The sequence below is a fragment of the Arvicola amphibius genome, chromosome 4 (assembly GCF_903992535.2).
Source record: "Arvicola amphibius chromosome 4, mArvAmp1.2, whole genome shotgun sequence".
Lineage (NCBI taxonomy): Eukaryota > Metazoa > Chordata > Mammalia > Rodentia > Cricetidae > Arvicola > Arvicola amphibius.
In genome coordinates, this window is record NC_052050.1 from 126,920,601 (window position 1) to 126,948,118 (window position 27,518).

Here is a 27,518-nt window from a genome sequence, read left to right on the forward strand (position 1 = left end):
AGTTACAGAGGGTTGTAAGTCACTACTTAGGTGCTGGAAACCAAACCTGGATCCTCTGAAAGATCAGCTAATGCTTTTCACTGCTGGGCTGTCTCCCAGCCATGTGGTCACATTCTTGTCACCACCCAAATCCACCCCACAGCTTTAGTTAATGAGAACATGAGGCAGTGGATTGTCCTCCATCACCCGATAGTCAGTCACAAACCCTGTACACAGGTCTGTGCCTGCCTGATGAGTAGGTGATCCTCGTGCCCTAGCTAAGACTAGCCAACTGTTACATGATTAACTCTGTAACCAACCGAGTAATGCCAAGTTAGTGAATGTCATGTTTTTACATGCTGAAATTAAAATTTGTATGTGATCCTTGACTATTCCTGTTGAAAATCCGGAGACCTGATCAAATTTCATAACTTTTAACTTAACATTAACATTGAAATTAACATTTTTGTGCCATACTCTGGTGATTTTACTCTGGATTCCTGGGACATACAATGAGAATTTACTTTCCTTGGTCTACTCAGTTAAGAACTTTGAGCTGTCACGGCACGTCTTGAATGGCTTGGATGAATCTGGTACTTCTCAGATTACCATGCCCAGGCTCACTGCATGGAGTATGCCTGCCGGACCAGAAATGGCTTTTCATTTTTTTTGTTTTGTTTTGTTTTGCTTCACCATAGCTTAGTGATGCTCAGAGAGGCCTCTGATGAAACTGTGGCCGCAAAGGAGGCTGAAGTTCACTTGGCGAAGGACAGTCGCACAGGAGACCTGAGTTCATGCACTAATGGGCCTGAGACGAGTGAAGACCTGTGTGGGAACGAAGACGAGCCTGCTGCAGACCCTGCCCAGCCACCAGCTGGAGTTCCCACCCTGGTAAATGTTCTGCTACAGCTTCCTCAGGCAAAACCCCTGTAGACGACACGTACTCAAGGGGTGCTTGGCTTCTCTTTCGAGTACATCCTAAACTAGGATTTGGGCCCCAAGGCTGACTATGGAAGGCTTTTATGAGAACATCACCGAGAGCACTGAAAACACTTTAGAGTTTCACATGGGCTCAGAATATTAATTTTCCTTTGTCTCTGGCAGAAGCAATGCTCACTACTTTATATCTCTTAAACGTGCGTGCTTATTAAAAGTATTGTCTGGGCCACAGACACAGCTGACTTGGTCCAATGTGTACAGCCCTGGATGTGATCCCCAGCATAGCTGTACCCCGGAACTCAGGAGAGGTATAGGCAGAAAAAGCATCAGCTGTGTAGTGAGTTTAAGGCCAACTGAGATACACAAGGCTCCGTCTCAAAACAAACAATGACAAAAACAAGCAAAGCAAGTATTTTCAGGCCCAGGTGTGGTGATTCCTGTCATCCTAACCCTCATGAACGTCAGGCCAGCCATGACAAAACTCTGTCTCAAACAAGTAAATTTCTATTTTAGAGGAGATCAGAGAGCAGGGACTACTTAATGGTATCAAGTTTCAAAATCTTATTTCACTGTTAAACATGAAGTAAGAATTTGAAGTTCATCTTGGCTGGCTGGAGTTCCAGCTGAAACCTTCTCTGACAGAAAATGCGGACTTGGGTAGGCACAGGTGTGATGAGTCTTTCTCTGGCCTGCCAGCCAGCTCCCAAATAATGACATGGAGATTTCTTGTTAATTATGAAAGCTCAGCCTATAGCTTAGACTTGTTCCTAGCTAGCTCTTATAACTTAAATTAACCCATATTTTTATTACTCTACATTCTATCACATGACTTTTACCTCTGTCCCATTCTATGTGTCTGACTCATTTGTAAATGGCTGGTTTCTCCCTCTTTCTTCTTCCCAGAGTCCTCTCTGTTTCCAGAAGTACCCCACAACATCTTCCTGCCTAGTTATTGGCTGTTTAGCTTTTCAATTGCACAAATATACAAATATCCATAACATTTCCCCATTTTTTTGGTTTTTTTTTTTTTTTGAGAAAAGGTTTCTCTGTAGTGTTGGAATCTGTCCTGGAACTAGCTCTGTAGACCAGGCTGGTCTCGAACTCACAGAGATCCGCCTGCCTCTGCCTCCCGAGTGCTGGGATTAAAGGCGTGCGCCACCACCACTCAGTTCCACGTCCCCATTTTATTTAAATTAAAAGGAAAGGTTTTAACTCTAACATAATAAAACTATATATAATAAGAACAATTATCAGTTAAATTACTTTAATAATGTTCAGTTTATTTGTATTTGGCATATTTGGAGAAAATACTATATTATCTATCTTATCTTGCTGAATTTAAAGTTTTGTACCAAACCATTTTTATCATAACTTATATTACCATTCTAAAACTATCTTTTTAGACCTCAAAACATTTTCATAGATAAACAATTTAAGCTTTTATGTCTCTCAACCTTATACACTTTATATCTTTTATGAATTTGGTAACAAGGAAAACTATAACTATAACTACCTCATTTTCAGTTCCATCAGAGACCCAAGAAGGGTGTAATATTACCTGAATAATCAGGAAGCAAACAACTTCCAAAAGTATAGAAATGACAGAAGCGCCGGCTGCCTGGACAGTCATCCAGGGTTCCTCCGCAGCACTGCGGCATCTCTTCAGCCTACAGGCCTGGCATATCTGACAGAATTTTCCATAAGACTGGAATTTTGGAGGACCATCCTACCTTGTCTTGGCAAAATTCGGCAGTCACTTTCTTTGTGTCCTGCTTGTCCAGTTTGCACAGCATACTGTCAGTAGGCAAGGCAAGGGCAGTGTCTTGCCCAAATGGCTAGCTTTGCCACATTGAAAGCAAACTCTATATGACGGCTCTCTGATCCTCATCATCCTTTTTTGAAGTAAATTGACGCTGCCAGAAGCAGACATATCTCACTGTCATGAGAAGCCTTATGTTATGAAAATGTTCTAAATGCCATATTCTGTAAGTCTTTGAAGTGTTTGAAGACCATCTATCTATCTAAAATATATTTCTGTATGACCTTGAAAACATACCTAATAGGGCCACAAATTTGACTATTATAGATGACTAACCTGGATTTCTTAATTATCCTAAATGATTTATAATAATAACTTTTAAGGAATAGAACTTTTTAAATGAACTGCATAGGTAAAATACCTTAAATAAGAGTAATATATATATATATATATATATATATATATATATATATATATATATATAACAAAAATAACCTTAAACTTGAATCAATATATAAAAATTCATACCAATGTAAAATATTTGAGACCAGTGGTGATTCAAAAGTAGATTCAACAGTCCACCCTTTTATCCCATCATTCTGTATCTCCCTCTTTTCCCTTCAGAAAGAGATCCCTGAATCTAATCTCCTTTCTTTGGCTTTTTTTCTGACCATGATCAACAACTTGTAACCAGCCCCCCTAAATGATAACAAACATCCATAATCCATTGAATGACTAAAAACCACCCATCCCACCTCGTAGGAATATGGGAGTTGTATTCTCTAGAATGCTTCCTGTTGTCTGGGATTGGGGGAAGGGGCAGCATCTCTAGGGAACCCTGAGAAAATCGAGATGACGGCCAAGTCCTGGGAGAGATAGCGGCATCGTTTGTTGTCCAGGTTCTGTGACCTGAAGTCCTGGCTGGAGTCGTCTGTAAGGCTGGACCATCTCAGCTAACAGGTTTGGAGTTGTTCTGGATGCCAAATTTTGAGGAACCTACAATAGAGGCATTTGGAGGCTGGAACACCTGCACTGCTTGTTTTTGTTGGTGTCTGGTCCTTTTTTTTTTTTTTCTCTAAAAACAGACTTTTAAAGGCAACATATTTCTGCATCAACACAAGTATGGCATGTGTGGGCGGTGTGCACAAGTTAGCTAAAGATGTTTGATGTTTGAACAGGTAAAATGTATCTGTTTGAAAGTATGGCGTGTAAAGATCAGTCAGGAAGACTCTGTAGCCAGATTTATCATGGCTCACCCAGTCTCAGAGCCAGTCCCATAGTAGGGGGATCAGCATATACGACACCTGTCCTGTAGTCGTTCTTGGTTTCTCTCTTCATGTTGGTAGCCAAGATTTTCAGGAGGTCTCCTCCATCCAAATATGATCTTCATTAGTTTTGAAGAGAACCGTAACTTTTTGTTTCCTGTGGAAGCAAAGGCATAACCTCTCCCCAAATGCAACACATTTCCTGACTTCCATTTTGAAACCAATGTATTTCTAAAGTATATAGACTGGTTTAATTCGGCATTCCCGTCCATAATCCAACGTTTCTCAGCAGCTGCCGTTTGCTCATCTGGATCCAACAGGATCCAGAAGCCGTGTGCGTTTTCCATCTTTCCCTGACTTATTTTTATTTTACTTTACTTTTCTTTAAAGACTTTATTATTTTTAAACTATTTATAAATGTCTATACACATTTTCTTTATTTTTAAAGCACCTAAACCTTTTAAACGTACTGTACCTGACTTTTTGTGCCTCTGCAGCCTTCTCAAGCCAAATCTTAAACTGCTAGGCTCCCGCCACCTGACTCTGCTTAACATATGGCATTCTAGCAGCTGGCTCCACCCCCTTTATTCCATGAGAGCCTGGCCTCATGCTAGTGGTACCAGCCCGCAATCACATTTCCCTGCCCCAACACTGGAATGTTGTGTCTGCCTGAGTTGGTACCAGGTGCCAACTGCTCAAACGCTCAGCTATATAGCAGGGCCTTTTAAAAAGAGCCACGTCTCTGTACACTGAGCCTACCTGAGAGTTCCAGGGAACCTTTTCCTTCCTTCCTTCCTTCTTTCTTTCTTTCTTTCTTCCTTCCTTTCTTTCTTTCTTTCTTTCTTTCGTTTGTTTATTTTGGATCCATGATTATGAAACAGGCAACTTGATCCCTTGGGTAAGAATATATCAAGTGCCGTCATTACCAGGGCATCCCCCAAGATGCAGAGCCTGCGTGTCAGCAAAGGGCGTGGAGATAAATCTCTCTGGAGCCGGTTTCAGGGAACAGCATCTGCTTTATTCACATGGGCGACCACTGAGATAGTGGAGCCTGTTGACTGTGTTTGGTTAGCACATTACCTCGGAATGGGTGGTGAGCGCTCAAACAACCAGGGTCTCTACAGAAGTCGCATATTAAAGGAGACATGGGGAGTGCAGACTTGTCACATGTTAGCTACAGGCTACTCAAGCACAGTGTGCAAGGTAGGCTGACTGGGGGGTATGCCTGCATTTTCTGCTACAGTCCAGATGTCCAGAATGGGGATGTGTCATGTCCAAGACTCAAGAGTGAAGACTCACTAAAAATAAAAGACAGATAGCTGCTTGTTCATGGAGCTGGTGCTGGGAGACACTTCTACTTTTCTTCAGTTAAGGTTTTGTTGGATTTCCAAAGACTGAAACCACCACCACAGTCGTTATTCATTTAGCATGACTGCAAATTCCACATGTCTGCAATTTTATGTTACTGTTGTCATCTATTTTTTATTTTATTAGTTTATGTTTATGGGTGCATTGCCCGCATCTGTCTGTGCACTGTGTGCATGCAGTGCCCTCAAAGGCCGGAAGAGGGAGTAGGACAGGAACTGGAGTTGCAGACGTTGTGAGCTGCCGTGTGGATGCTGGAGAGTGAACCTTGAACCCTGCAAGAGCGGCCAGCGCTCTTAACTGTGGAGCCATCTCTCCAGCCACTATATTGAATTCTTAACCATTTTTTTATTGTTACACCTTGTTCTGACAAAGAGAACCAGTGTTTAAAGATGATACATCTCTCCTACTTTCCGTGGAGTCTTCACATTTCCATTAGGAGAGCCTCCCTCTCCTCTCTCCTTTCTGAAACACGGTGCTCTGGAGGGCCAGCCTTGCTCACAGTGCTAGAAGAGTCTCTGCTTAACTTGAGCTATTTGCTCAATTCCCCAGAACAGTGGTCCTCAGCCTATGGGTCATGACCCCTGCCACAGGGGTCGCATATCAGAGAGCCTGCAGATATCACAGATTTACATTACGATTCCTAACAGTAGCAAAATTGTAGTTATGAAGTAGCAGTGAAATAATTTGATGGTTGGGGTCACCACATGAGGAACTGCATGAAAGGGTGGCAGCACCAGGAAGGCTGACAACCGCTGCCCTAGCAGAGCGGCACACGTCGGACATGCACATGTCCGCTCCTGCTGAATCTCCAGCTCTCACTGCAGGTCGATAAGGAGACGAATACCGAAGAAGCAGTGGATAGCAATATGGCGGTCCGCCCCAAAGACCGCAGCAGCCTGAGCTCCCGACAGCATCCCTTCGTGAGAAGCAGCGTGATAGTGCGCTCGCAAACCTTCTCCCCAGGCGAGCGGAGCCAGTACATCTGCAGGGTAAGGGGCAGCACTGCCTGGAGACTCTGATGGCTACAAACAGCAGGTGTAGAACATCAAACCCTGGGGGTCCTTTTCAGTGGGTTTGTTTCCCGTACACACAATGTCTTGCTGGCTCTAATGTAATTTACGTGGCAAAGAAGTAAAGTGTAAGGATTTAGATGCTAAGAATTGTTGATCCTCTATGTTTAGAAACGTAAAATGACTTAAGAAATGTATTTTATATATCTCATATGCATTTCTAACTATGTTGATCATGCTGAAGAGAAAATGTGAGTTGGATTTTACAACACAGATTATGATCTAAGACCTTGCATCCCTGAATCAGACTCAGTCCCAGGATGAAAATCGTGATTGACGTCAGTTTTCCCAAAGTCTACTTGATGAATTATTGTGAACTATAGTAAATTGCTTTAGTATTACATACAGCTAGGCAGATACTTTAAAATTATGAACTTGTCCAGGCAATAAAATCGTTATTGAGCACCTTCCTAGAAACAAAGACTCCACCCCCTTCTCATTTGCACAACTTTGGTTCTTGTCAATGACTCAGAGCATAAATACTAAGCAGCTGAAGAAACCAGGAGTGGAATCAATGCCGTGGGAAACAGAAGAGCAGTGGGGGTTGGAGTGGACACAGGGCTCTGGGTGGCCTTTCTTGATAAGGTGACCTTCAGCAGAGCCTGAGCCAGGGGAGGAGTGAGCGTGTGTGTTCCCCACAGCACAGACTCTTAGCGCTGTCCTTTAGAGAAACAAACCGCTGTTAGCCACAAGTACAGAACTCGCTGCCTCCTAAAACCTTTACATCCAGACTTTGATACACTGCTACCAAAAGGCAGCTCTTGGAGTTATTTAAGAAAATTAAGTTCAGAAAACCAAAGCATAGGGAAGAAATAATTTATGAAAGAATTTTTTAAAAATATAGCTCCTGGGCTGCGGCCGTGGCTCTGGTTGACCAGTTCCCTAGCGTGTGTGAGGCCCGGGATTTGATCCCCAGCACAGAAGTGAAGGGGAAAGAAGATGTCGTTCACATCGTCTCCCTGCTTTGTTCTGTAACCGCCTCCCTTCTGACTGCCACTAGCTGTTGGTTATTTGTAATTATCTTCTTTCCTTTTTATCTCTGGTTCCCAGTTAAATCGGAGTGACAGTGACAGCTCAACCTTGGCCAAAAAATCTTTGTTTGTGAGAAACTCCACGGAACGGCGCAGTTTGCGGGTTAAAAGGGTGAGTATTCCGTGGGTCAGACTTAAAGACCATAACTTCCAGAAGGGTTGAGTGTCCGCACTCCCGGCTCTCAGGCTGGTGACGGAAGCCCTGGATCGCATGGAGCTGCCGCTGGGAGTCACCTACTGAGCCGGGGAGGACCTGTTTGTCCCTGGTTTGGAACCAGTGCTGATTAAGGCTGGAAACTGGCTTGCAGTGTCTTCAGAGAAGGTGGTTGCTAAGCCCCCAGTGTCAGTGAGTTGAACCACCATTTCTAATGGGGACTTCAGCATCTCCACCATGTCCGGCTCTCAAATGATTGTGGGAGAATGTAAACCTGGCACCTTCCCTGATGGAGCAAATATTCCACAAAGGAGTAGCACATGGCTGCTTTGTGCGCGATTTGGGGAGACAAGGGTGTTGGGGAATATTTTGTTCACATTTTCACAATTAAGTTTGCTTTGAGTCAGAGGGCGGAGCTAGCCACTAGCCGACCAAAGTTAACCATAGAGGTTTTGGAGAACTGAGGACAGATAGGAGACAGGAAGTAGTAAGGCGGGGCTGAGAGAGGATCTCAGCCCTTTTGGATGGAGGAGCAGAAGGCATTTTATAACTTGCAAAAACAATTATTTTTAGGGATTGGAAGTTAATATGGCTAGGATGATTCTCACTTCTTTGTAGGTCACCTGCCTTCTGAAGCAGCTCTTGCTTTTGGGGATAGCAGCGTTGGGGCGTTTTAACTGAAAGTGTTAAGGACCTGAGTAGAGCTGGGTTACTCATAAACTTAAGAACCCCTCGATCTGGACAAAGTCATGTTCTGAAATGTTGCTTATGTTTTGGTTTACCTGGCTTTTACATTGCGAGGGTGGCGTTCTGACTTGGGGACCCCAGCAGGGAAGCTGTAGAGGGCTTGAGCGTACAAAGCACTGCAGAGATTTGCCGGTGTGGCTGTCACAGTATGAGGACCCTCGGCAGTGCTGTCCTGAGCCCACCTCACACTGCCTCTGACGTGGTGCAGCTGTGTTGAGAATGAGTGAGAGCTCACTGCTGAGCACAGATCACCAGCACACCACTATACACTAACTAGTCCTCATGGAGGCTTCATGCACCTTTGCTGACGTGTGCGTGTGTGTGAGTGTATGTGTGTGTAACAGGCATATGCATACCACAGTATATATGAAAGTCAGGACAACTTTTGGGAATTGGCTCCTGTCTTCCACCTCCCTGAGACAAGGTCCCTCTTGTTCCCGCTGCTTCACTGTGCACTCTAGCCTAGCTGGCCTGTGAGCGTCTGAGCAATTCTGTCAGTGTCTTGTATGAATGAGACGCATGCTGCCACATCCAGCGTTTGCTTGGGTCATCTGTCCTATGTGCCAGCATGTTTACCCATGAGTCATCACGGGGAGGGGATGTCTAACTCTGAAAGCAAGTCATGTGGTCAAGGTGCTCACACATCTCACTTTTTTTTTTTTTTTTCTGTGCATGTGTGGAAAAGGCAGGGGTTGGGTACAGGAAACCTAGTAACAATGTTAAGGAAGCCAGGATATTTAGCGATGAGATCCCAAGCTGTGCCAGGTGGTGCAGCCCTGTTATGTGACGCTGTCCCTGGGAGGTGTGAATACTTGTCTACTCGTCCCTCACAGGGAACCCACAGACCCAGTGTGAATACCAACAAAGCCCAACTCTTTGATCTTGGAGGGACCCACTGCAGAACAAGGCCTTTATATAATCCCAGGCCCTTGGGAGGCCAACTAGGAAGATCACAGTTCAAAGACAGCATACAAAGTCAGTCTGGGACCAACCTGGAACTTAGTAAAACTGCCTTGAAATAGAATGAGGGCTGGGGGTGTAGCTCACTGGTAGGATGCCTAGACTTACAAGGTCCCAAGTTCAATTCCCAGGACGACTAAAGGAAAAACAAGTATTCTAGTTTGGGTGAAGCATCAGTTCAAGAGGCACCAAAAGGTCCCCTCCATCGCTGTGTCATGACCACCATGGCGACTCCCATCTCCAGACCAGAGCACTTGTGCCACGTGGTCCCCGTTCTTCCAAATCTCAGCTCCCATCCCCACCGTGTGAATCCATGCAGAAATTCTCCTGTAGCTCTGCTTCCATTATCCTCTTCAGCCTAGTTTAAATTCTCTTCCTCGGGCAGGTCTGACTCCTCCCCTAGTCCTTCGCCTCTCAGCTGGCTTCTGGAGGTAGGTGAGACACAAACTCATAGTTCACCGCTGCCTGCAGCCTCATCAAGGCCAGAGATACATCCTTTCCCTAATACTATCCACCAGCAGGCATGTACTCCTATCTACTCAGAATGGTTTCTTGATAAATGGATAGATTGGCCTGGGAAGACAGTAATGAAAGCAGATCGCACAGTAGGAAGTCAGGGAAGAAGCTGGAATGCAAACATCTGGACTGTAGGACAGGCGATCTCCTCTACGTTCTGACCAACACTCACAGCCTTGGTAGCAAAGGAGCGAGCCGCAGGGGTGTCCTGAACTAGAGGCTATATAAATTTTTTGTAATACATTTGCTTTTCATTCAACATGAACTACGCTATTAACTTAAAATCATTTTAATTATGTTTGTTTGTTTGTTTGTAAGGTTACCTCCTAATGTGTGTGGGGACAAGGGGCAACTTTGAGGAGCTGGTTTTCTCTGCCCACCATGTGGATCCCAGGGATAGAACCCGGTCAGACTACCTAGCACCCACTTTTGAGACCTCTGTAGTTTACAGTGGCTCAGCTTTATTGCATGCTCGGCTACTAACATGGCAGGCTAGCCAGATAGCAGCCCCCGCTGCTCTCATGGGACCCAGGCTGAAGGAGCTCCACCTCTGGCTCTCTGCTGTGTCCCCAGTGGGAGGCGGAAATGTATAGATCTCACAGCACTTTTGACTAGTGTCTCCCTGGAGGGGATTCTTCTCCCACCGCCCTGTCTTTGGCCAAAGCAAGCCACATGGCCAGTTCTGTGTCCTGTCATATGAGGAAGGGCAGAGGTAGGAACAGGGCATCTGCTGTGTCTCCCTCCACAGGCTGTCTGCCAACCCTCCCTCAGGAGGACTGCTCAGGAATGCCCTGTGCGCACATCTCTAGACCTGGAGCTGGACCTGCAGGCCTCGCTGACTCGCCAGAGCCGCCTCAACGATGAGCTGCAGGCCCTGAGGGACTTGAGGCAGAAGCTGGAGGAACTGAAAGCTCAGGGAGAGACTGACCTTCCCCCAGGCGTGCTGGAGGATGAGAGATTCCAGAAGCTTCTGAAGCAAGCAGAGAAGCAGGTATGGAGTTCTGGGTCACCCCAGCAGGGGCTGGTGCAGATGTATCCTTGGGGCGGGTACCTTGGAGGAAGGTCCCAACATGGGCATCTTACCATCCTTTTCCTAGGACTTGGGACATGGCCACCCCACCATTGTAGTGTCCTTCCTGCCCAAATACTGCTGTGGTCGTGGTTGTCCACCCGCCCCCAAGGCAGCTTTGTAGTTTCCTGACAGAAAGGGAGCATGGCGGCATTTGGACGTTTCCGCAAATGGTACCCAGTGTTTGCACTTCAGCGCTCAGAAGAGTCCACTTAGCCACAGGAGCTATAAATACGCTGCTAATTTTAATGTTTCTAAATTTTCCCTTTCCTTCCTGGAAAAAAGGTTGCATTTCACTTTAATAGTACACATGTATTTGCCTTTCACCCCAAAAACATGTCTAGAAGATAAGATAAGGTGACGGAATAAAGAAATGGGGCATCTCAGTAGGTAGCCCTGACTGGAACTTGCTGTGTAGACCAGGCTGGCCTCAAATAGATTCACCTGCCCCTGTTGCGAGACTGATGGGATTAAAGGTGTGCACCACACATGCACTGTATTGTTGTTATTGTGATTTGTTTTTGGTTTTGGGGTTTTGTTTTGAAACAGCTCCTCACTGAATTCAGGCTGATCTTTAAGAATGTCCTTAATCCCAGGACTCTGAAAGTAGAGACAGGTGGATCTCTGTGAGTTCTGGTCTACATAATGAATTTCAGGATTGCCAGGGTCACATAATGAGACCCTGTCTCAAAAAATACAAACAAACAAAGCAAAAAAGAGAACATGCAATCCCCCTGCCTCAGCCTCCCAAGCGCTGGCACTATAGGCATGCACCATCCCTCCTAGCAAAAATCAAATATTTAAAAGGGATTTTTTTTCTAATGTGCCACCTAAATATTATTGAGTCTGCCTGAATATAATACTGATTTATTCTCAGGGTTAGGGTTTATATTTTGGCTTAACAATCTGTATTCATTGCTACAGATAATCTTTAAATAGGGCTTTCCTTACAGCTGGAATGTTACACGTGCCTGAACAATATTCTTTTAATGTGGCACTTTGGGTGGCAATCTGAAGAGCAGCAGGTGACCCTGGAAGTGCCCACTAGAAAAGGACCCTCCGTAACAAGTTTGTCTTTTGAGCTGATATGCTGGGTCCCACCTGGTGGCAGTGTTGAGAAGCAGCTGAGCCACGAGGACACTAAGCTCCTCAGCTGGGGACTTCCTAGCTGAAGGAGCTGTTGGAAGGTGGAGGTCTAGTTGGGAGAGGGGAGTCACGTGGGTGCCTTTGAAAGACCTTGCCTCCTGATAGGCCTATACTCCCCCGCACATTCCCCACAGCCATTTCCTGCCCGTGCATGGGTTCAGACACAACAGAGCTGTGGCAGGGTTTGGAGAGAGAGATGGGGGAGGGGACTTGGGGTGGAACTTTCACCAGAATTTTTCAGACTCTGGGTGTGTGGACGCCATGGGCTGGGATAGAGCTTCCATCAGAACCTTCTTCCCTTTCAGGTTTTAGGTGTTTGCTGCAGCAACAAGAAGTGGCTAAGATGCTGGTGTGGAAAGAGTGGTTCAGACAGATTTGAGATTTAAAAGAGTCTTTGACTGTGCTAAGCATTATATGCCCACAATTTAGGCAAATGTCTAAGAAAATTCAAGAACTACTTAAGAAAAGAGGTTGAAAATCTTTTATCTCTTAAAGAAATGACAGCAGAAATTTAAAGTCTATTCGTAAGGAAAACATCAAGTCAATATATAAATTCCACCAAATTTTTAAAAAACAAATTGTCTCAATTTCACACACTCAGAGAGTACATGCCACATTTAAGTCTATGTGGCTAACTAAATCCCTGATTCTAAAAGAGAGCTGTTATCAGAAAGGAAATACCAATAAACACAATCTAGTGACATATTTTACAAACACTTTCCTTTACCATATTGAACTGTGGGAGGATACTTTAATATTAAAAGTTTGTTAGTACACTCACTTAACAGACGTCAGAGGGAAACTATCAGTCAACTTGATTGGTGTAAGCAAATACAGTGAACATTGAGATTTAAAACTCTAGTGAGCAAGAAGACAGGATGTTCCTTAACCTTGTGGAAAATGACAGAAACCAGATGTGACCCTAAACAAGACAAACAGGACGTCATTTCTTTAAAATCAGCTGTGTGAGGTGGCATGGCGCATGCCTTTAATCCCGGCACTTCAGAGGCAGAGGCAGATGGAGCTCTGGGACGTGAAGGCTAACCTGGTCGACATAGTAGCTCCAGGCCAGCCTGGGCTACAGAGTGAGACCCTGTCTTAACAAACAAACTAAACTATAGAATAGCAGCAACCAAAGTAAAGTGAGACAGACTGTCTGAATATTCAGTTGCTTTGAAGATACACCATGACCAACTCAGCTCATAAAAGAAAGTACTTAGTTGGGACCTTGCTTACAGTTTCAGAAGCTTATGCCATTATCACCAGTGGCAGGGAGCATGGTGGCAGACAGGCACTGTGCTGGCGCAATAGCCAAGCTACATCCTGATCCATAGGCAGAGTCTGGGTTTGACATGGACTTTGAAACCTCACAGCCCACCCCAGTGACACACTTCCTCCTACAAGGCCACACCTCCTAATCCTTCCAATCCTTTCCAACAGTTCCGCTCCCTGATGACTAAGCATGCAAATCTATGATCCTACGGGTCATCCTCATTGAAACTGCCACAGATACTCAGCACTCTTCCACACTGTGTTAGAGGTGCTAGTCAGGGCTATAGGAAAGCAAATGTCGGAAAAGAAAGGAAGCCGTTGTTCTGGAGAGAGAGCACAGGTGCCTGCATTACAAAAAATCTGAGCTAGAAAAAAAGGAGCAATTGATAAGTTATTGCAGATAGTAAGCGAGTCCAGCAAGATGAGTACAAAGAGTGGCATGGTTTCCTCTGCTTCTCTCTACTTGCGTTCCTTTGCACAGCCACAGCCAACGTCACAGAACACCCTAATGGAGGACTGTCACATCTGGACTGTCGTTTCAGAGGGTTCTGGCTGTGGTTCCATGGTCCCCGCACTTAAGCAGCGCATCCTGGTTATGGGAGCAAGGGGGAGGGGGCTCTTCTCATGTCAGGCAGGAAGCAGGGAGCTGGGGTCAGGACGAGGTGTGCTCTTTAAGGCACTGTCCCTCCATGTAGGCCACACCACCCCAAATTTCTAGTACTTTCCGAAACAGCACCAGATCCAGGGGCAGAGCCTCCAGCACGAGCCCTGGGGGAAGTTTCGTATTTAACCCGTAGAATGTTTTATGTGCCAGCTAGAAGCAATCAGAAAGCTTCAGCACTGACATTTATACCATTACCAAGGATAGTATCGAGTAGTAAATTTATATGCAGTGTAGGGAAAATGCCAACTTTATGGTGATAAGAACAAAGTCGCCTACCAAAATACACCACAGTCACTTAAAGCAGGGCTCGAGGTGCCTTCCTGCAAAGGGCCACTCCCTCCCTGCATTACTCAGCTGTGGGGTCGGCATGCAGTCTGAGCCCCATCATGCAGCACTGCTGTTCTACACAAAAGCAACCGCCCCCACCCTTCCAGAGGGCCCGGCTTCAGTTCCCAGGACCATGTCGGCAGCTCACAACTGCCTGTAATTAAATCCAGGGTGGGGCACATCTGATGCCTGTGACCTTCATGGGCCCACCAGTAGACACACACACACACACACGTTAAAATTAAAATTAAATCATTAAAAGAATTAGAAATACATGGCTACGACAGTATTCTAACAAAACTTCCCTTAAAAAAATAAATGGCAGAGCCGGGCAGGCGGTGGTGGCGCATGCCTTTAATCCCAGCACTCGGGGGGCAGAAGCAGGCGGATCTCTGAGTTCTAGGCCAGCCTGGTCTACAAGAGCTAGTTCCAGGACAGGCTCTAGAAACTACAGGGAAACCCTGTCTCGAAACCCCCCCCCCAAAAAAAATGGCAGACCATAGTTTATCAATCATTAATAGCTACATGAGCGATTATCTTCCTAAAATGTACCAAACTTCCAGGCAAAATGCCTATTTTTTCTTTTTCATGGTTGTTGAAGAAAATTCTGAAGAAGAAATCCAAGGGAGGAGATACTCCCTATGGGAGTCAGGATTTATTAAAGTGTCAACAGTAGTTCAACGGTGTAATGTAAATACCCATGTTTTTCAACAGTCTTAGGAGGAGACCTCTGTGAGAGGGCTGGTTGACGTCCCCCAATCCACAGGTTGAGAACCGCTGTATTAAACAGGGCCTGGAAGCGGACGTGTGTGTGTGTGTGTGTGTGTGTGTGTGTGTGTGTGTGTGTGTGTGTGTGTGTGGTGCAGGAGACTTGTAGGTCAGAGGACAGAGGGCAGGGATGCTCTGGGGATGTGACTGAGTGACTGGAAGCACACTTCATCAGGAGAGAGATTATCCACACAGAAAAAGACAGCATGCATCTCCGCTTGGCATGTGTGCTGGCAAGAATGGCCCCGTAGGCTCCTGTATTTGGATGCTTAGTCATCAGGACATAGCACTGTTTTAGAAGGATTGGAAAGATTAGGAGGTGTGGCCTTGTAGGAAGAAGTGTGTCACTGGGAAGGCTTTGGAGTTTCAAAAACCCAGGCCCAGTCTCTCTCTGCCAATGGGTCAGGATGTAGCTTTGGTGTCCTCTGCAACGCCATTTCTGTCTGCCATGCTCCCTGCCGTGACAATGGACTGAAGCCTCTGAAACTGTAAGCATACCCCCACAGCAAGAGAACAGTGACTAAGACGGCATGTAAAAGTCAACTCCAGATAGAACATAAACTCGAATGTAGAAAAGGGAAGTCAAAGACATACACTAACAGTAAGAAATAGGGCTGCTTCTTTCGTGTTTGGTTGTGTGTGTCCCATACCTATTCTGTGCTCAGCCTCGTTGGAACTAAGTCAGGCCAGCGTTGTTGAGAGTTTTGAAGGCCTGAGTGACGTAGAACTCCTGTGGGTTTCTACGGTACGGGGGGGGGGGGGGGGGGGGGGGAGCACAATGATAGTGACTATGTATGTCAGGTGCTCAGAGTGCGAGGCTCCTCCCAAGCCCTTTGGGTCAGGCATTATCCCACAACAGTTAGAGGGGCTTTGGCAAATAGAACCAATCTCTGGCTGATTACAGAGCAGGATGAAGGCGCCTCTCGAAAGTTAGGGTCCCCGTGTGCTTCCTTACACGGCGTGTGTCACTGTGTGGCTCTTCAGAGGTCCCCGAATGAATGACTAGGGACTGGAAGGCACTGGGGTAGCTCTTCTTCTCTACACCACCACACCCATGAGACCCTTGGGTTTGTCCGGTGGTCGAAAAGTGGAGGAAACATAAATCTCAACAACCAATGAATCGAGAACCTTGAAAACCAAGTCACGTGATGCAAATGGTCCCTCTTCCTGCCATCAGTCTAGGTATAGACTTTCTTGTGTCCTCAGGCAGACTCACCTCCCTAGCTTTTCCTTCTCATAGTGCCCTATGAGTCCACCCTTCTTTGGCGACAGTTTCTGTGGGCTCATTAAAGCTTGCTAGCTTTCAGTCCACTCTCAGTTTTGCCTGACCCCGCCCACTCTGACGTGCAGGTATTTCTCCTCACCAGTGGAAAGATGATAACTGACAGGTGGGGCTGTTGGTGGCCCTTGGGGATGGGCATGACCACCCTGTGCTTGGCAACTCGGGGACAAGCTCCAGGAGTAGTAGCCATAAGGGTTCCTAGCATCCTGATGTAAAGTGTGTACACGCACGCGCGCACACAGCCATTTCATTTCTACCGTTTCCCTGTGAGGCTGGGCATCTGTGATTTCCATCAGGTCATCATAAAGTGCCTAACGGTGACCCTCCAATCGCCATAGAAAATATGAATGTGTCTCCTAGAGAAACAGCAGCCCCAGCAGCCGACCCAGGATCTGCCTCCCCCTAGGCTCTCAGGATTGTTCCCTGTAAGCCTCCATGTTGGCAGCGGAAAGCCTCATTTATACCTTACAATAAAAACCAAATGTCCATGCCCACAGATTGTGCTTCCTCCTTAGTAAGCAGAGTGAGGAGCCGAAGACTGTAAAATTAGACGCTGTGTTCCTTGTTATGTCAGGCTTGACGTGGCTGTGAGTAAGCTGCTGGGCCTTGCTGGAGGCCAGGTCTTTTCACGTAAACGGAAGGCGAGCCTAACTCATAGAAAGTGCCAGGATGCAAGAGGATTTTGTTGTTGTTTGCTTGTTTTAGTTTCAAGTGAAACATGCTAATACTTTTGAAAGTTAGGCTACACTGAAAAAAAATGCCAAATATATTAATATTCTGTTATGTCTTGTTCTTGAAAGTGCTGGGACTCTCATTGTGTGGGGGGAAGCAGAAAGCACGTCCCATAATGGCTGTTGAGGAAAGGCAAGGCAGGCCAAGGCCTTGGGGAGACTCCATGAGGGGGGATGTGGCTGCAGACTGAACTGCAGCGTGACCAGGGTAGTCACAGCTACCCTCTCAGCTGTAACTTGGTGTGACCCTGGCAGCTCCCTCAGGCACTGCCTGATCTGCTCCACTTCCGCAGGCCCTGAGGAGACTGGGAAGGAAGTTATCCTGGAAGGACACCAACCTTTGCCCATGGGATTCCTCCTCTTCAAACGGCTTTCAGGGGAAGAAAAAATAGCCAAACCTGTCCCACATACTGTAGCCTCCCTTGTCCGCAGTCACGTACATGGTCTCAGTTGCCTTTAGTAAGGTAGAAATGTCAGAGAGAAAACTGCGGAGATGAGGGACTGGTAGCTTTTGGTGTTTCAGTGACCGTTCTGCTCTGTTACTGCTACTGCCCATCATCTCTCCTGATACCGAAGTCATAAGACCAGCTGTACACACAGCTGTATTTGGTCAAGAGCAATACATGCAGACTCAAAGGTAAAAGAGAAAGTGAGCGTCAGGCCAAGTTGTGGCTCCACGAGTTTAATACTTCAAACCTTCCGCCTGCCTTTGGCTCCCCAGCACATGGGTGAAAAGCCAGGAGGAGAGGCATGTGTGCGCTGTGCTGGGGTGCAGCATTATGGGAACCCCTTCTGCTCAGTTTCGTTACCAACTAAAAGCACCCCTAATTTATTTTTCTCTTTCTGGGTTTTCCCCTTGTTTGTCTTTTTGCTGGTGTTGGGGATTATTGCTGGTTGGGTTTGTTGGTTGGTTGGTTGGTTGGTTGGTTGGTTGGTTGGTTGGTTGGTTGGTTTGTGTTATTGGTGGGGTGAACTTGAGCTCAGGTTGGCCTTAAACTGATGACAATTCTCCTGCTTCAACCTTCAGAGTACTTGAATTATAGGCATAAGCTACCTCATCTGGCTTCTCATTCTTACTTACTTATGCATTAATTCACTCGTCGGTTTGTTCTTGAAACACAGTCTCTGTGTACGCCAGGCTTTTCTGGAGCCCTCTGTGTAGCTCAGGCTATCCCAAATTTACAGTCTTCCTAGTTAGCTTTCCAAGCCACTGTGCCTCACTCTCTAAAATGTTTTTTAATGTTAAGTTGAAAGAAAAGTTGTTAACCCAAGAAAACATTAACATTGTTTTTGATTTTTATAATTAATACACTCTCTACTCTTTTGTTTTTCTCATTCATTAAACTGTATCTGTTTTGTTCACAACCCTGCCCTCCCATCTAATAGACTGTAGCCTACGACAGGAGTGACTCACACTGAGACAGGAGGCTTACTGGTGCCTACTCAGACGCTGAGCGATTTCCGTGGGTTAGCTCCTTTAAACTCCTAACCCTTTGGAGTACTTACCCCCAAAGAAACTACGGCCTAAGGAGTAGCCAAGCCCCTGCCTCAGACTCAGAGCTAGGAAGTGCTCAGAAGGGAATTTGAAATCAGCCAGCCAGCCCCAGGGTCCGCCATCTTCGCTGCTGACATAGAGTATTCCTACCAACGGCAACCAAATGAAGGAAATGGGGAAGCAGCCATCAGTGAACAATATTATTGGTCTATTTGTATTAAAATATATAAGTGTGTGTGTGTCTAATACAGCATTAACAGTAACACAGAGCGAACTGTAGTAAAGCCTTAGGGGGCAGTGAGAACTTGGTGCCGGAAGGGACTAAGGGGATGTGAGAACTGATGGTGGTCCTTCTGTCCCTTAGCCTGCAGCAGGTCCCGCGGTGTGTCCCTGTGTGCGTCCCTGTGTGCGGGACTGGGAGCCCTGTACTTACATGCGCCATTGCTTAGTAGGTCGGGTGCACTTACGAAGCTCTTTAGCTGGCTGACTCAGGGAAACGGGGCTGGGGAGGAAAAAGTTTGTGAGTGTGTTTACTGAGATATTACCTACTCAACGCTAGTTTTCAGTTCTAGGTTTCTGTTGTTTGACGCTTTCATTGTTGTTTTGTTTGTTTTAGTTTTTGATTTTGAGAGTCCTCAGGTTTGCCAGATGTAAAAATTTTAAGCATGGTTATTAAGTCACCTAGATTAGGCAGTGCCTCCCCCTCTAGGCATGAGCATGTTCCCAGGTTTCTAATCAAGACTCTTATCTGTTGCCCCATTTTTATTTCCTTTGCCAGGCTGAGCAGACGAAAGAAGAGCAGAAGCAAGACCTGAACGCAGAGAAACTGATGAGGCAGGCGTCCAAGGATGTGTGCCGGCTGCGGGAGCAGAGCAGGAAGGTGCCTCGGCAGGTGCAGTCCTTCAGGTAAGTGGCTTCCCGGCACCGGCTCCTCCTGTGGTGTCCCCCTCCTGTGCCGTGATTGCACAAGAATTCACCACAGGACTAAGTGACCCTTGCCACTGTGTCTGTCCCTGGTATGAATATAGTTGTACATGCGCTCCATGCTGAGGTGACACCCACTGATCCTGTCTCCCCAGCAGCCCAGAACCTCCGATTGTCATGAGTTCATCTCATTGAGAAAGCTTCACCCAGGATACAGAAGAATACACAAAAGCCATGGATCTTTGGGGGATTTTGTTCACTCATTTTCTGGCCATTCCTTGGGTACCATTCTCTCTCTCTCTCTCTCTCTCTCTCTCTCTCTCTCTCTCTCTCTCTCTCTCGCTCGCTCTCTCTCTCTCGCTCGCTCGCTCTCGCTCTCTCTCTCTCACTCGCTCGCTCGCTCTCGCTCTCTCTCTCTCTCTCTCGCTCGCTCGCTCTCGCTCTCTCTCTCACACACACACACACACACAAACACGCACAAGCACACACACACACAGACACACCTTGCACTGTGCTAACCCCCACAGTACAGCAAGGGAACACATGCTTTCTGCTCCTGCCGGGGACCCCAGTCTGAGAGGACCGAGGTCCACAGCCACTGCAGGGCCATGCAGAGCTGTTTCGTACCGTGCGGATTAATCTGGATGATGAGAGCATCTGGGGAGAGCTGCAGGCTATGTAGGCCGGATATGCAGGCTCCACAGGTCAGCTCAGAGGAGGGCACCACTGGAGTCCTCTGTGGAAGGGTTCCACCAGGTCTCGAGGCACTGGCTGTGGTGGCTGTGATGTGAGGAACGGCACAGACAGAGCTGTCCCAGGCGAGCTTGTCAGACTCCGCAGGGCCTGAACACCACACAGAAGGATTTCAGTTGTGGCTTTGAGTACTGAGGATGCCAGGTCTCTGAGTACAAAAGTCACTGCTGGGGCAGGCATTGGAGGCACGGAGGAGAGACTGAGGCAGAGAGCAGAGGAGAAGAGAGTATTCATAGTGAGGACTTCCTGCATCCTGCTTTTGCTTAGCCTGGGTGAACCATGCTGTTGGCCAGCCAGGTAACTCCACCCAGTGGACAGTCAGAAATCAAGCTCTGGAGGGGTTAAGGGTCACGCGAGGAGAGTTCCCACAGTAGAAACAGACGACACATCCCAGAAAGCGGGGGAAGGTGACCAGGAGAGGACGCCTGCTGGGCATTGGCAAAGGTGAGAAGGAGTAAGGAGTGCTAGGAGCTGCCATCACCATTGGTCACCGTACGGTCCTGAAATCGTATTTTCCCTATCGTTCTCCGAACGTGAATACCATCCTGTCAGGCTTCCCTTTGGCTCGCAGGGTGATTTCCTTCTAAGATCTTTAAGGTGGGGGCTGGGAAGATGGCTCAGTGAGTGACACTTGCTATTTGGCATGGAGACCTGAGATAGGTCTGACCGTCCGTCCATCCGTCCGTCCGTGTGTGTGTGTGTGTGTGTGTGTGTGTGTGTCCCTGCCTACGAAAGTGAGATAACCTGTAACTGCTGCTGCAGGGGCTGAGACAGGAGGATTCCTGGAGCTTGCTGGCTAGCCAATCTCGCTGAATCAGCAAGGCCAAGTTCAGTAAGAGACCCTGTCTCAAACACAGAGGTGAAGGGCTGACAAGGTGGGTCAGCGGATAAGGACACCTGTCCCCAAGGCAGGCAACGCGAGTTTGATCCCTAGGACCTACGTAACAGAAGGAGATAACCAACTCCAAGGGTGTCCTCCAACCTCCACATGTGTGTGTATGTGCACACACACGTAAATAAAAGTAATGAACAAATTTAAAAAATAATAATATGGAGAGCAATTGAGGAAAGCGTGAACAGTGCCTCTGGTGTCTCTTCCAGTGTCCCCACCCCTGCCTTCCTTCACGTGAGTTCGTTCTGACAAACTTCCTGGTATCGCGAATTCTGTAAGGACTCTGGAAATTTCAGTTCAGCATTTTGTTCCTTTTGAAGCTTCTACCTTAGAAGTATCTGAACACAGCCCCACATCCCTGTTGGTTCCAGATGCTCGAGGAACACAGTGGCTTAGTATGTAGGGGACTTAGAGCCAGAGGGACTGAATGTGCCACCCACCTTTAAAGCAATGAAGATGCAGCCTGGGACGATGGCTCGGTGGGGAGAGGCACTTGTCACCACGCTTGATGGTCTGAGTTCAACCCCCAGGGCCCACGGAGAAGGAGGGGACTGACTCCCACAAGTTATAGGAGTTTCCTCTGACTTCACACCAACACCATGGCATTGCACCCCTTACACAAACAGCAAATAAAAATAGCTATAAACAATGATTAAAAATGAAGGCCCTCATGATTTTAAGTGCAGTTTCTGGGATTGTGGAGACAGCCCTGAGGCTCTCAGATTCCCAGGATCATGCTGAGTGGTTCTCTCCCTCTCTCCCTCTAGGGAGAAGATAGCCTACTTCACGCGGGCGAAGATCAGCATTCCGTCCCTGCCAGCTGACGACGTGTGACCTTGTGGCTTGACGTTACTTCCCACCTGCTCTCTTTCCAAGGGAGAGCCAAAGACTGAACTTTGCTGTTTGTTGTTTTTATTTTTTGTTGGGGGGCGGGGCTTTTGTTGCCTGTAACCTAACGGTCAACTCTTCAAGAATCTCCGTTTCACACCAGTTTCATCAGGTTAATCTGTAAACTCCTTTGAATGTAACTCTTACATGCTTTGCGAAGGAAAAAGAATTCACAGGATGGAAACAGGGTGATCTGGTCCTCACATGTGGCACAGTGTGTATGTGCGACCCCTGGGTTTCACTGTGCAAAGTGTTACAGAGCCGCGGGTTCCCAATGTCTGCCTGCTGAGCCGACTGCAGGAGGCAGCCGTGCAGGAGCCTGAGAAGCTGCTCGCACCAGAGTCCTGAGCTAGAAAGCCACGCTTCCCCACTGAAGGTGCTCGCAAGCAAACGTCGCCCTGAGTCCACCCGAAACAGGCGCGTCCCTTCCGTTAGCTGGGTCTGGCCCTCTCATTTCCACAAGACATTTCTTTCTCTCCTCCTAAACTTGTCTGGAGAAAACAAAACATGTGAAATGCTGAACACAAGAACATGAAAAGCCAAGGTATAGTCCTACTGTAGAGAGCTGTGGTTGGGACAGAAAGGGAAGGGGGCACCAGCTCCCAAAAAAACACACCAAGGAAACGCAACTACTGCTTATGTGGCCTCTGCTTCTAACGCAATCTGAACCTGCAGGGCTGTCTTTCTGGTCTGCATCAGTTCTTGTCCTAGGGATGAAGGCAATACCACAGAGAAGCGTGAGGTGGCCCTGGGCTCTAATGACAGTGTAGGCAGAGCAGAGGGGACACACCCACAGCGCACGGGGTGTGGAGGGGATATACCCATGTTCATTAGGTGAGATCGGAGATCAAGCTGGCCCAAGAGAACAGTTAGTCCACAGGTTTCTAGGCTTACTAGGAACTATTTTGCAGCTGTCATCTTTAGGGGAGTCTCTCATTGAGTCATAGCACTCAAGATGCAAAAACACAGGGTATGCCTGAGGGTACAGAGAGTGTGGACTGGGTCACTTAAACATATATATTTTGGGGGAACAAACTTGAGGTAGAAATTGGTCATAGTGTCCTGTTCTCCGGGTTAGGTTTTAACTTACCAGAACGGGGCACTTATTTAAAAAAAAAAAAAAAAAAGAAAGAAAAAAAGAAAAAGAAAAAAGAAGGAAAGGGAGAGGAAAGAAAAAGACTCAGCATAAAAGTGTTAAAATACATAGATTTTAGGTAATTTAAACCATACTTACTTAGTCTGTCATACTGGAAGAAGCCGTGTTTTGGTGAGCCATCTTATATAGCAAGCTAAATTATTTTTATTTTTTTAATGCAAAATAATTTTATAGGAATTTAAAAAAGAAAGTTAGGCAAGAAAAATCTGTTTAAAAAAGAGTTCTGTTCTGCTGGACTCCCCATTAGTAAGAAAATTTTTATTTTCCTGAATCTATGCAGATTTTAGAAAGTTCATTCTATCAGATCAAAATGTATACTCAGCCAGAACTTCATTTATCAGTTGCCGCACCGCAAACTCGAGCTGTTTCTGCCCTAAGTGTTCCACAGCTTACACCCAACTTCTTAGAAGATGTAACTGGACATGACAGCACTCGGAACAAAAAACAGCTTAGTGGCAGACTGATCCCAGTTTGCCCTGTAGGTGACTGGAGGGAGCTGGAGTGCCCCCGCCCCCCGTCCAGGTCAACTGTGAACAGCAGAGGTTTATTTAATACAGTGCAAAGTAAAGGTCAGCTGTCTCCAGCAGCAGAGTCTGGCCCACGGACACGTCCGTAGAATTTTGTGTAGTTGTCCCGTACGATTTTATTTTCATTTATTTATTTACGGTCTTATTTATGTTCTGTTTAATATATAATTCGGTTCTGGCCATCTTAAATGTTGGGCTTACAAGAGGCTATATTGGAGTATTACAGTTTTATGACCTTCATCAGTTTTATTGCTAACTTTTTGTATTACAAAAAGTCTCAGATGAGTACTAAAGAATAAAGTGTGTCTCAGGCTGGTAGCTCACAGTTGTGACTGGGGGACTTTGGTTTGATTTTACAAAACATGCTCGTTTCTAACATGACAGAGAAGCTCATTCCAGTGGAATCCTTTCCCCACACTAAGAGGCAGCGATAGTGTTGTGGATTACACGCAGCTCGACGTAGGCTGCCACATTTGTGTTAACCCACGATTCAAAATCATCTTACTAACTCAATCACAAAACCATATGAACAAATAATTTTAATGTTATTAAAAATATTTTTAAAGGTAGAATTTATTCTGGACAGGATAAAAAGAATTTAATATTTAGCTCTCAAGTTTGGATTATCAGTATATTATTACAGTTCTATATATCAGACTTTTAAGTGTTACAGATACAAAAAGAGTATTACTTGCCAAATGAACAAAGTTTAGCTGAGTCTCTGTAGCATACAAATTAAATACTTTTTAAAAATTGCTATGAATTTATATTATATTAAGTATGAGAAGCTCAGGACTGAAGGAAATGTTTAATCAGGTTGAATCCTGCATATGTTTCTGTTCTCATCTGTGCTATGTGTACAAGTGTTCAAATACATCACACAGACTGTCTTCCCCTGCTGCACTTTCCATGTGTTTATGAAAACACATTCAGTAATTTAAAAAAAAACAAGGATGCATACTTCCTAATACTGTATTCTAGTGTTGCTTATTGTTCAGCTAATTTCCCTGATTGGCACAAATACAAGAATCTACTTGAACCATGTACCAAGCAAATATAAAATGTTCCATGAAGGATTCCTCGGGCCAAATATTTGTCATGAACAGTTCTTGATTAGACTGTAGATCTCAAGGATAAATGAGATGGGATATTTTCATTTCTCCAGGGAAACAAGGGCTGATGAATCTGTGGGCCCCAGCTACCCTACCCGAGCTGGCAGTGTTCTTCCAAAGGAGGCGGCCGTCCCAGGAGGCACTGTGCCCACACACACACTCCAGTCCCCACCTCTGCCGCAGAGCCAAAGCGGGCAGGACATTCCACCCCACCACACAGGGACAGAAGGAGGTGCACTTTTGTGTGGCAAATTCTACCTGAGTTCCCAGAATCCACGAGAACTGCTCTGTTCAGAGGCAGGCATGGCTGTTTCTGATGTGGAAAGAACTCTCTAGAGAAGTCTCTGAAAAGGGGGTGTCCCATTGAGTCCTTTCAGAACCAAGCAAGTGTTTTGTTCTTGTTGTTGTTTTTACTGTCCTCGGTTGTAATGTATTTTAAATAAGTATCCACTGAGAGCTTAGTTTCATAAGGTACTTTAGATACCCGAAAGTACATGGTCAACATCACGTCTGTTTCCCACATGACTCCTCCACGTGAATGATCCTTTCAGAACCACAAAAGCGCTCATATGATGTTTGGTTTACATTCCGTGTGTGTGTGTGTGTGTGTGTGCAATCACAGCCTATTTTAAAGGTTGACAAAGTTCTCAAGCTCACTAATGACTGATTACATTAAAAGGTCCTGATTCAAATGGTTCCAAATAGAAAATACGCAATTGTAGAAAGAAATTGTATTTAGAAGTTATTAGTCACAGAAAGGAAGTATGCATTTCAGAAACTCAAAATCACACTGAGTAGGGGTGATTTTAGCAGGAGATCCTACCAAGTCCGGCTGGAGCGAGGGCCTGCTGAAGAATAGAAAGGCCACTGATCCCTCTGGCTTAGATTTCTGGGCTGGCGTGTTTCAGCTCCAGCTGCTGACAGTGGTCTTGCAATCCTGCCACTGCATAGCGGCCCGAGGCGGAGGCAGCCGGGCTCCAGCAGGCTGCACAGTGGAGCAGGCACCCTCCGAGCACCAGGCAGAAGCCAGCAAACCAGCCGAGGAAAAGGGCCTCCCCAAACTCCCACCTGGGCACAATCTCAGGCAGGGTCTCATCCCAGAACTCCTGAACCGTCACGTGGGCCACCCAGGAGACAGGAACCAGGACCATCACGCCCGAAGTCCAGAGCAGGAGCCCTCCCAGGATGAGCAGCCGCCTCTTCAGACCCTTTTGGCTCTCTCCGAGCCTCCAGCAGTCCAGGCCGCAGCCAGAGCCCAGCAGCCCCAGCAGCCCCAGCCCATTCGACAGAGACATCAGGATCCTGGAGATCTGGAGTTCAGCTGGCAAGGCCAGGAAGGAGTCAAAGTCCTTGCATTGCCTCCCCACTTCCTCCTGGATGACGCAGGCTTTCCAGAGCCCCATGGTCCAGTTTTCCATCTCGTTCAGGTCCAGATTGAGGTTCTTCCAGTGGGGCAAGTAGTTTGTGAGGCAGGCTAAAACCCATCCCAGCAGGGCTAGCACAAGTGCAGCAGACTGCGTGGCTTTCCGGAAAACCAAGCCCATTAGAACGTCCCGCGAGCCAGAGCCAGCCCGACTCCTGCCCCGCGCTTGCTGTAAAAAGTGTGACACTTAGCTCTTGCAGAGCTTAGACATAGTTTTGCATTGTGTGTATAGGAGGACGCTTGCCAGGTCTACTATTGTTTGAGTCCATGTTGAAAAGGTTTCAGAAGAGGACAGGGAAACACTGCTATGAACCAGTAATGCTAAGGTGTGGCCCGGGGCTGTGTTTGTGTCCTGTGGGCTGAAGTTTGTGCAGAGCACTTTGTCAGGGAGCCTCTGAGGTCAAGTTGTGCTAATCCTTTCATTGTGAAGGTTTACCTGGCTTTCACATTCCCAACGCTCCTAACAAGTCAGAGAATTAAGTCTAAATGTAAAAAACGCTTAATTGAAGGTTCGGGTTCAACTCCTCCTGCTTTGTGCTGTGCTAATTACACCTGTCAGATTTTCATCTGTTAAGAGTTTCCGTGCGTGTGTTATGATAATACTGGGTGTTACCATCTTTGCAAAAAAAAAAAAAAAGGTTCAGAGAGAAGTATTTCTTAACCAAATAAATCAATCTTATCAGGAATCCCTCCAGACTTTAAATCAGGCCTGTTTTGAAAATTCTTTGGCTACACACAGTGCAGAGCGCAGGAAACAATGTCGGCTCTCACTTATCTCGCCTTTTGTTAAGTCACATGCATCAGCCATAAATAGCTGTTGGGCTCTGCGAATTTGGAGGAATTTTCTTCTTCTTTTTTTTTTGCTTCTTCTTTGCTGAAATTAACTTTTTAGGCTGTGGGAAGAGAAGCAACAGGGCCTTTGGGTCAAAGTCAACATGGTTGCTCCCATTTCACTACATCTCCCCACGTCTGTCGTCTGTAGCTGATCACACAAGTTTTCATTCTGACAAATGAACTGAGAGAATCTAGACAGCAAGAAAAAACTCCAGCTGGAAATATTTTTTTTTCCTTTTTAAACTTGAAGCTTTTGAGTAAAGAGATGAGGACTGAGATTGGCTACCACGTAAAAATAGTAAGAGCCCACGGTGTTCTGGAAATTCAACCAGAACATCCGGGAACTCCAGCTTCCTGAAGTCCTCAGAGTTCAGCAGGCTCCTGGGAACATCTAAGCAAGAGTAGAATGCCGTGGAGGTGGCATTTGGTGACCAACGTAGCCCGTTGCCCTGCTAATAAACAGGAGT

General features: G+C 46.4%; 2 protein-coding genes across 2 annotated transcripts in view; one reads left to right on the forward strand and one right to left on the reverse strand.

Annotated features, from left to right (window-relative positions):
• The window catches only part of Wwc2 (WW and C2 domain containing 2), a 165,521-nt gene extending 140,749 nt beyond the window's left edge, over window positions 1–24,772 (forward strand). Inside the window, 6 exon segments of the mRNA XM_038327607.1 lie at window positions 678–870; window positions 6,135–6,299; window positions 7,431–7,523; window positions 10,537–10,779; window positions 19,321–19,448; window positions 21,879–24,772. Coding sequence (XP_038183535.1) covers window positions 678–870; window positions 6,135–6,299; window positions 7,431–7,523; window positions 10,537–10,779; window positions 19,321–19,448; window positions 21,879–21,945 — 889 coding nt within the window. The 3' untranslated portion in view covers window positions 21,946–24,772.
• An 825-nt stretch (window positions 24,773–25,597) lies between these two features.
• On the reverse strand, window positions 25,598–26,351 carry LOC119813198 (claudin-22). Its single transcript, XM_038328383.1, has one exon. The coding sequence runs from the start codon at window positions 26,336–26,338 to the stop codon at window positions 25,676–25,678; it is 663 nt and encodes a 220-aa protein (XP_038184311.1). The 5' UTR covers window positions 26,339–26,351; the 3' UTR covers window positions 25,598–25,675.
• Window positions 26,352–27,518: the final 1,167 nt, after the last annotated feature.